Source organism: Erinaceus europaeus, chromosome 16 (genome assembly GCF_950295315.1).
Source record: "Erinaceus europaeus chromosome 16, mEriEur2.1, whole genome shotgun sequence".
Classification (NCBI taxonomy): domain Eukaryota; kingdom Metazoa; phylum Chordata; class Mammalia; order Eulipotyphla; family Erinaceidae; genus Erinaceus; species Erinaceus europaeus.
This window is the reverse complement of record NC_080177.1, coordinates 47,674,174-47,683,951: the sequence shown is the minus strand read 5'-3', so window position 1 is coordinate 47,683,951 and position 9,778 is coordinate 47,674,174. Positions and strand designations below refer to the sequence as shown.

General features: G+C 48.2%; 1 protein-coding gene and 1 long non-coding RNA gene across 3 annotated transcripts; one reads left to right on the top strand and one right to left on the bottom strand.

Moving 5' to 3' along the window:
- Positions 1-6,950, bottom strand: LOC132533453 (uncharacterized). The gene is made up of 2 exons (XR_009545347.1): positions 6,517-6,950; positions 1-161 (listed from the first exon to the last, which is right to left on the bottom strand). It is a non-coding gene; the product is annotated as an uncharacterized LOC132533453 (long non-coding RNA).
- A 194-nt stretch (positions 6,951-7,144) lies between these two features.
- CHAC1 (ChaC glutathione specific gamma-glutamylcyclotransferase 1) lies at positions 7,145-9,778 on the top strand. Of its 2 annotated transcripts, XM_007536326.3 has the most exons (3): positions 7,145-7,503; positions 7,751-7,786; positions 8,932-9,778. In XM_007536326.3, exons 1-3 carry the CDS (start codon positions 7,291-7,293, stop codon positions 9,331-9,333), a joined length of 651 nt encoding a protein of 216 aa, XP_007536388.2. In that variant the 5' UTR covers positions 7,145-7,290; the 3' UTR covers positions 9,334-9,778. The 2 variants fall into 2 exon arrangements, with proteins under 2 accessions (XP_007536388.2, XP_060031071.1); XM_060175088.1 differs by lacking the exon at positions 7,751-7,786.

Below are 9,778 nucleotides of genomic sequence, written 5' to 3'. Positions count from 1 at the left end.
CACCTGCCAACATCCATGTCAAGCAGAGAAGCAATTATAGAAGCCAGAACTCCCACCTTCTGCACCCCTCCCCCAAAGAAAAATTTGGTCCATACCCCCAGTGGGGGAGAAATGTTAGGGGAAGATGACCAGAAGCCTCTGAAGTCCAACTTCATCAGGACCTGGAGAGAAAAAAAGAAAAGAAAATTCAGAAGTAGTAGGTGTGACTTAGAAAGGAAGAAAAGGCAGGGCCACTAAAAAATGGCCAAATAAATACAAATATAGATTGTTACAGAAATAACCATTAACCCTTATCTGCAACCTTGGGAGAACTACGTAGCTTCCAGTGGAGGGAATGGTACAGAACTCTGGTGGTGGGAAGGGTACAAGATTATACCTGTTAACTTATAATTTTGTGAATCAATATTAAGTCACTAATAAAATTAAAAAGTAACAACAAAGTCACAGGTATGGCATCTAATGAAATCTAATGGCCTGGGGGCTGGGGAAATAGCATAATGGTTATGCAGAAGATTTTCATGCCTGCGGCTTGACAGTGTTCTGGTAAAAACAAACAAAAACTGGCCACTAAAGATGGAGTTGTACAGGCACCAAGCTCCAGTGATGGACTAGAAGGGGAAAAAAAAAAAAAAGAAAGAAAGAAAGAAAAAAAAAGGAAGTTTTAAGTATGAAGTCTTGATCCAGGACCTTGAGTGGAAGCTATCAATAGCTTATCTTCCTCACCAGTCTGATGGGGCAGGCCCCTGGTGTGTGTGCAGGACAAACATCCAGTGAAGCCATTCCAGTAGATGGCTAGCCAAGGCTCAGGCCCATTTGTTTTTGTACAGGGGTAGGAACACTGGATGAGGGCTATTTCCCTGGGGTTCTAGGGTCACTTCCTTTGTTAGTGCTTTGGGAATCCCCAATCACCATTCTAGGCAGCCACAAATGGGCTTCCCACACACACATTTATTTTTCATTGTGTGTATGTGTGTGTATATATATATATATATATATATATGGCCTCCAGGGTTATTGCTGGGGCTCAGTGCCTGTACCATGAACCCACTGCTCCTGGAGGCTGTTTTTTTTTTCCTTTTGTTGTTTAACGTTGTTGTGCTTATTATTGTTGTTGTTATTGGTATCATTGTTAGGTAGGACAGAGAGAAATGGAGAGAGGAGGGGAAGACAGAAAGGCGGAGAGAAAGAGACACCTGCAGACCTGCTTCACCGCTTGTGAAGTGACACCCCACCTCATCCCCCGCAGGTGGGGAGCCAGAAGCTTGAACTGGGATCCTTACACCGGTCCTTGCATTTCGAGCCATGTGCGCTTAACACTACCGTCCGACCTATATATATATTTTTAAGACCAGAGCACTGCTCTGCTCTGGCTTATTGTGGTGCTGGGGATTGAACCTAAAGCCGTGGAGCCTCAGGCATGAAAGTCTTTTGCAGAACTATTATACTGTCTCCCCAATTTTTTTTTTTTAGCAGAACACTGCTCAGCTCTGACTTATGGATGTGCTGGGGACCTCAGAGCCTCAGGCATGAAGGATCTTTTTGCACTGTAGCCTGAACTCTCAAGCAAGAAGTTCAATCCTCTGCACTACATGTACTGAAGTAATTTCTTCTTTTCCCACAACACTGCCTCTAATAAAGTTGCTTTAAGAAACAAACAGACAAAAAAAGGCTTTTTCCATAACCATTATCTCCCTGCCTCTATAGATCTGAGACTTTCTTAACAAAAGATTTGCCTTTGATTGGGAAATAGCAAAATGGTCATGCAAAAGGCTTATCTGCGTGAGGCACCAGAGGTCTCAGTCCCACCACACCACTATAAATATATATTTATATTTAGTTTGTAAAACTAAACTAAATCAAACAACTTGGAGTAGAGCTGTTTGGGAGGTGGCACAATGGCTAGAACTCTGAATTTTCCAGCACAAGATCCTGAGTTTGATCCCCTGTATAGCATGTGATAGAATGATGTTCTCTCCCTTTCTTTTTCATGAATAATTTAATCTTTCTTTAAAAAAAGATTTATTAATAAGGGGTAAAAGGAAAGGAAAATTTAGAAATATTTTTTAAAGTTTTAAAAATATTTTTTATTTATTATTGGAACAGAGAAACAGAGAGATTGAGAGGGGATGGGGAGATAGAGCTCATGAAGCTTTCCCCCTGCAGGTGGGGGACCAGGGGCTTGAACCTGCATCCTTGTAATATGTGTGCTTAACCAGGTGTGCCACTGTCTCCTCCCAGAGATTTAGAAATATTAAGACTGATGAGCAAAATAGCTAAATAAATAAATACCCCCTCTCCCTGTTTTAGATAATCTCACCTCCTCAGTAGCAGAGTTAGTGACTGAGCTGAGAGGTGAGGGGCAGCTGATAAGGAAATGGACACTTGGAGGGAGACAATAAGGAAGGTCACACACAAAGGAAGCAAACATGTGGCCTCACAGGAGAGGTGAGAGTCACATGCTACTCTGCAAATCCTTATGCTGCTTTTGCCCTCTCTCCTTCCCAGCTCCCTCCCAGGGGGCCCCTCACAGGAATCTAAAGAATTGCAGGTCCTGATAGACTCTGTGATAGATATATATTCTAAACTTCTTTATTAAATTATGAGGTAGAAATTGTGCAGAAATAAAGTTGAAGTGAAAGCTCAGAGAGGTCTGGAGACATCCCCAAAAGACCTCTCATGTGAAAGTCCCCTCCTCTTAACCCCTATATATGTCATACCTGGGCCAGCTCCCCACTGGCCTGCTGAAATTGCCAGGTGTGATTACCTTAGTAAAACCCTGCTCGCAGTGTGCAGAATTCTTGTGCTCAAATTCCTGTTTCCCATGTGTGTAGATACGGTGCAACAATGTCTGTTTCCATGGTCTCCCCACCTATTCTCTGACCTCAACAATTTCAGTCCCTTTGTTGGTGGCTTTGAGGAGGGAAGGGAAGGGTGGTTGTTATAGATTTGAGAAAAGACCTGGCTGAAGGAGGTGTCCTATGGTGGAAGAGGAGGCAGATATAGCTGGTGAGAATAAACAGGGAATGGGAACAGGGGAATGGCAAAATATCTCACTTAGTGCAGGTTCAAGCCTGGCTCCTAGCCCACTGAAGGAAGCTTCAGTGCTGTGGTTTCTTTCACTCTCACACTTCCTATGGGGGGTGGGGGTGGAGAAGAATAAGGACAGGCCAGACAGGAAGATGAACAAGACCTGTGGGTCAGCTTTTTTTTTTTTTTTTTTTCCAAATTTGAAAGGATCAAGTTTGTATCTAGTCTTGCAGGATTCCTCCTCTGGACAATAGGAATATATTATTATTATTATTATTATTATTATTATTATTATTATTATTATTTAATGAGAAAGAGGACATCAGGACACCACTGAGATCTGGCAGATGTGATGCCAAGGTCTTCTGATCTGAGTTGTGCCCACTCACTAGCTCCTGTGTCACTATAAGGAGGCAGCCTACCTTTCCTGTGCTCCAGTGGTTTGTCTGACAAAGCAGGTAGGATCATAGTGAGAATGGATGCAGAAGCCTTTGGCAGCCTGCCCATTGCATGCTTAGCTCTCAGAAAGCATTTCTATTAATAAGAATGAAGGAAAGAGGCAGAAGCAGCAGGAAGGGCAGCGGGAAAAGCTTAGAGGAGTTCCTCATCACCCAGAGCAAGTACAGGTGAATGCCTAACTTACAGGAGGGACTAGTAAAACCTGGGAGTTTGGTTGGGTTTGGAGTTAGGACTGAGAATATTCCCCCAGGGCACATTGCTGTGCTAGCTGCCCCTTAGTCACCAGAAAATCAGACTACCTGGCTATTGTTGGGTTGAGGATCCAACTTGGGATCTCTCATATACAAGTCCTGAGCTATTTGCTCTGCACCATTAACTACTTTTTTAAAAAATATTTTTTTAATTTATTTTCCTTTTTTGTTGCCCTTGTTTTTTATCATTGTGTGGTTATTATTATTGTTGTTGTTATTGACATTGTTGTCAGATAGGACAGAGATAAATAGAGAAAAGAGAGGAAGACAGAGATGGGGAGAGAAAGACACCTGCAGACCTGCTTCACTGCTTGATAAAGCACTGGACTCTCAAGCATGAGGTCCTGAGTTCAGTGCCCGGCAGCACATGTACCAGAGTGATACCTGGTTCTTTCTCTCTCCTTTCATGAATAAATAAATAAAATCTTTAAAAAAATAAATAAAAATAAAATTTTAGGGTAGGGAAGATGGTGTAATGTTTATGCAAAATGATTTTATGCCTGAGGCTCTAAAGTCCCTAATTCATCCCTGCACCACCATAAACCAGTACTGAGAGCTGGTCTGGTGAAGGAAGGATGGATGGGAAGAAGGGAGAGAGGAAGGACTTTAAGGTGGTGTTGCAGTGACTAAGACACTGGACTTGGAAGCATGAGGTCCCACCTCATGTGGCAGAGTGATGATCTGGTTCTCTTTTTTTATAAATAAATAAATCTGTTAAAAAGTATACTCAAGGGAGTCGGGTGGTAGTGCAGCGGGTTAAGCACACGAGGCGCAGTGCAAGGACCAGCATAACAATCCTGGTTCGAGCCCCAGCGCCCCACCTGCAGGGCAGTCGCTTCACAAGTGGTGAAGCAGGTCTGCAGGTGTCTTATCTTTTTCTCCCCCTCTCTGTCTTCCCCTCCTCTCTTCATTTCTCTGTCCTAACAGTGACAACATCAATAACAACAATAATAGATCCTATTTCGAGCCCCCGGTTCCCCACCTGCAGGGGAGTCGCTTCACAGGCAGTGAAGCAGGTCTGCAGGTGTCTATCTTTCTCTCCCCCTCTGTCTTCCCCTCCTCTTTCTGTTTCTCTCTGTACTGTCCAACAACGAGGACATCAACAACAACTACAACAATAATAGCTGCAATAATAATAAAAAAGGGCAACAAAATGGAATAAGTAAATGTCTAAAAAAGAGAAAATAAGGGGGTCGGGCGGTGGCGCAGTGGGTTAAGCGCATGTGGTGCAAAGCGCAGGGACCAGCGTAAGGATCCCGGTTTGAGCCCCCGCTCCCCACCTGCAGGGGAGTCGCTTCACAGGCGGTGAAGCAGGTCTGCAGGTGTCTATCTTTCTCTCCCCCTCTCTGTCTTCCCCTCCTCTCTCCATTTCTCTCTGTCCTATCCAACAACGAACAACATCAACAATGGCAATAATAATAATAACCACAACAAGGCTACAACAACAAGGGCAACAAAAGGGGGGGGGGGGAGTCGGGCTGTAGCACAGCGGGTTAAGCGCAGGTGGCGCAAAGCACAAGGACCGGCATAAGGATCCCGGTTCAAACCCCGGCTCCCCACCTGCAGGGGAGTCGCTTCACAGGCGGTGAAGCAGGTCTGCAGGTGTCTATCTTTCTCTCCTCCTCTCTGTCTTCCCCTCCTCTCTCCATTTCTCTCTGTCCTATCCAACAACGACAACAACAATAATAACTACAACAATAAAATAACAAGGGCAACAAAAGGGAATAAATAAATAAAATAAAATTAAAAAAAAAAAAAAGGGAGGGGGGAGTGGCCTCCAGGAGCGGTGGATTCATGTTGCAGGCACCGAGCTCAGCAATAACTCTGGAGGAAAAAAAATAAATTAAAAAAAAGAAAATAAATAAAATTTAAATTTAAAAAAGTATACTCAATATTGCAAGAACTGCTCTAATGGTCTCTGCTAACAGTTTAGGCAAGCACTTTGTGGCTTACCTAATTCCTACTAGAAAGGAAAACAATGTAGCCCCTTCCCTAGGATGGAGCATTTCTCCTTTCCCAGTTGGTTCCAGAGAAGGTTTTCCTTCTTTCCAGTCAGACATCCCCAAGGGGCCCAGAGTCGCTCCCCTCCAGATTCAAAGCCTTTGGCCAGGAGCACTGCACTCTAGAGGTTTGCACTCTGCTTCTAATTTAAGGCCTAGCCCAGCATAGAAGATGCAGATAGACTAACCTCTGTGGGACAGAGACTAACTCAAACAAGTGCCAGAATGTGGATTCTGGAGAAATAGATCCGGACCTGAGACTTGTGACAATTTTTACAGGTGATGTTAAAATTGGTTTCACACCCCACTGAGTTGGAACCTGTTTTCCCTGGGGCTAGACCACCTAATCAACCCTTGTTAAGAGACAGATTAGGACTGGACACAGTTGAGCACACAGTTTACAATGCATAAAGAGAACTCAAAGCAGAATCTGACTGACTTTGGAGTATTGCACCAAAGTAAAAAATCTCTGGGTGGAGGGTGAGGGTAGATTTTCACCTCCACTGTGGGGGGAAGATGGGAGGGACAAAGACCTTTGGTGACGGGAATCGTGTTAATAAAATAAATAAATAAATAACCTGGGTTCAAGCTCTATGTCCCCCACCTGCAGGGGGGAGTTTCACAAGCGGGGAAGCAGTGCTGCATCTCCCCCTTCTATCTCAGTTCCAAAATCTGGAACTAAGCCCACGCATCGGACTCGGAAGTCATTTCCCCAAGTGACGGTGGCCCTCTAGAGCCCTCGGGCCGCATTTCCCTGCACTCCGGGCCTGGGGTCCTACCCCTGCACTTGGCGCCGCTCTCACGTGAGTTCCGCGAGCTCCTGTCCCCGGCCTGACTCAGCCTTGCAACCTCTGCAGAACTCTGCGCTGCCAGTGACTCAGTTTCTCCATGTGCTCACGCGGGCCAGCCAACGGCGTGAGGCACCTGCGTGGAACGCGGAGGGAGGGCACCGCCACCAGCTCTCGGCAGCGCGGGCCCCAGCGGTCCCAGAGACGCTGTCACCGCCCAGAGCGCCTGGGCGTGCCCTGTTCGGTGTCGCCCGGAGGCCGTGAACTTGGCCGGCTGGGCCGCTGGGGAGACGTCTGCCCGGAACGCGCTCGTCGCTCCCGAAGGTGACAGTTCCAGGCGGGGTGCCGGGACTAGGAGCCGGCGGGTGCCCGCCGCCTGACGCAATCTGGGCAGCCCTTGCGGCATGTCAGAGCTGGGGAAACCTCCTCCGCAGTTGCATCACTCCCACCAGGTTTGCTACAGAGGCGGAGCCCAACCAATCAGCGGGCGCAATGCGCCCGGGGCGGGCTTTCTAGTTACCCATTTAGAGTGTGGCGCGGCGCAGCGGGCAGAAAATCCTGGAAGTGATTGGCTTAAAAGGATCTTGCCCCGCCCCAATCACCGCGGCAGCTGTTATAGGTGGGCGGAGCCCTCCGGTCGGAGAGTTTAAAAGGCACCTTGCCCAATCGGTCAGCCGGAGCTCAGTGTTGTCAGGTCGGGTAGTGAGTCTTCTGTGCCATCCAGCTGCCTGAGCCGCCGGAGTCCGGCCGTGCGGTGCTGGCACCATGAAGCAGGAGCCCCGGAGCACGCCGCCCCCCTCGCCGCCCGCGCCGCACCTCCCGGACGCCGGCCACCGCCAGGCGCTGTGGATCTTTGGCTACGGCTCGCTGGTTTGGAGGCCTGACTTCGCCTTCAGCGACAGCCGCGTGGGCTTCGTGCGCGGGTACAGCCGCCGCTTCTGGCAGGGGGACACCTTCCATCGGGGCAGCGACGAGCAGGTGAGCAGCCGCACTGACAACTGGCGGGGGCATGTTCGTCCGCCGGTCTGGGGCCCACCCACAGGGTCACCTGTGCTGGTGAAGTCCCTTGTGCACGCCTCACTGCTTGGCTTTAGGGATGGACGGACACCCAGACCTTAGTCCAAAGGACCACTAAAGGTTTCTTTGGGCACTGAAGGCAGAGCTGACTCATACCTTTTTTTTTTTTTTCCCCTCTCTTTCTCCAATATCTTTCTTCCCTCTCCAGCCTGGCCGTGTGGTGACCCTTCTGGAAGATCGTGAGGTAAGTGTCTGAATCAAGCAAGGACTCCTGGGGCCCAGTGTGAAATGTATAGATAGACTAACTTCTGTGGATCCAAGACTAACCCCAACAAGTGTTAGAATGTGGGTTCTGGAGAAATAGATCTGAACCTGAAAGACTTGTGGCAAATTTTACAGGTGATGTAAAATTGTTTTCACACCCCACTGAGTTGGAACCTGTTTTCCCTGGGGCTAGACCACCTAATCAACCCCTGTTAAGAGAGAGATTAGGACTGGACTCAGTTGAGCACACACCTTTACTATGCATAAAGACCTGAGTTCAAGTTCCTGGTACCCACCTGAAGGGGAAAAGTTTCACAAGCCAGGAAGCAGTGTTGCAGGTCTCTATCTCTCTTCCCTATCTCTTCCTTCTTATCTCAGTTTCTTTGTTTCTTTTTTGGTAGCATTTCTTTTTAGTTTTTTTATTATCTTTATTTGTTTATTGGATAGAAACAGCCAGAAATCCAGAGGGAAGGGGGTGATAGGGAGGGAGAGAGACAGACACCTGCAGCACTGCTTTATCACTTGCAAAGCTTTCCCCCTGCAGGTGGGAACCGGGGGCTTGCACCTGGGTTCTTGTGCACTGTAATGTGTGTGCTCAACTAGGTGCGTCACCACCCAGCCCCATAGTTTCTCTCTCTATCCAATAAATAAAATGGAAAGAAAGTAGGGCCTGGAGATGGCTCACCTGGATAGTGTACCTGCTTTGTCATGCACAGGACCCAAGTTTCAAACCTGGCTCTAGCCACAGCACTGGGGGAAGTTTCAGTGCTATGGTTTTTGTTTCTTTCTCTTTTTGCCTCTATCTGAAAAAGTCATTGTGAAGTGGTGAAATTTTAGAGGGTCACTTGTGAGCCCCCAGCACCATGCAGGGGGAAGCTCCATGAGTGCTGTACCAGTGTTGTGCTATCTCTTCTCTCCTATCTCCTCCACTCCCTTCCTGCTTCTTTCTCTCTCTCCCATTGTCTCTGTGAGAAACTTCGAGGGGGAAAAGTGGTCCGTGGGGAGTAGTGCAAGACCCAGAAGGCAAAAGTCAGGGGGTAAGGTGAATTAAGGGATCCATTTTCAGGTCCTGGGAGGCCTGTGTTTGAACTGTTCTGTCTGACCCTGGCACATGTTTGTCCCTAGGGCTGCACCTGGGGCGTGGCCTACCAAGTTCGAGGAGCACAGGTGAGTGAGGCTCTGAAGTACCTGGATGTGCGGGAGGCTGTGCTTGGTGGCTACGACACGAAGGAAGTGACCTTTCACCCTCAAGATGCCCCTGACCAACCTCTCAAAGCTCTGGCCTATGTGGCCACCCCTCAGAATCCTGGCTACCTGGGCCCTGCACCCGAGGAGGCCATTGCCACACAGATCCTGGCTTGCCGTGGATTCTCAGGCCACAACCTGGAGTACCTACTGCGCCTGGCTGACTTCATGCAGCTCTGTGGGCCCCAGGCCCAGGACGAGCACCTGGCGGCTATTGTGGATGCCGTGGGTACCAGACTACCCTGCTTCTGCCCTACCAAGCAGGCTGTGACACTGATCTGACAGACCAAGGCTCTGGAGGGGCACCTCATGAAGACATCAGGGCCACCACATTCCTCCTCCAGAGCACAATGACTCTACTGCTAGAATCTCCTGAGCACTTGGGAGTCAAGGGTTGGTGCCAGCTAGGGCATTTGTCCCTGAGCTCTGGGCTGTTAGCCTCACCTTTGGCTCTTCCATTTGATGCTGACTTAGTACTTGAAATTATTTATTGCACCATGTTGGTGTAATGGGGGGGGGTCCTGCTCCAGGTACCTGGTGTGTGACCAGACCAATCCCTCCAATGCTGCTGCTAACCCCACATCCCCAACCCCACCTTCCCAGGGGTTCTCCAAAGAGCCTTGATTCTATTCCTATATTGTCAGTCTATTTATAGCAAGTTAATCACTACAGTCCCTGATGCCTTCCTTCTGTCTTTACGGTTATCCATAAAACTGTTGAGCTGGAA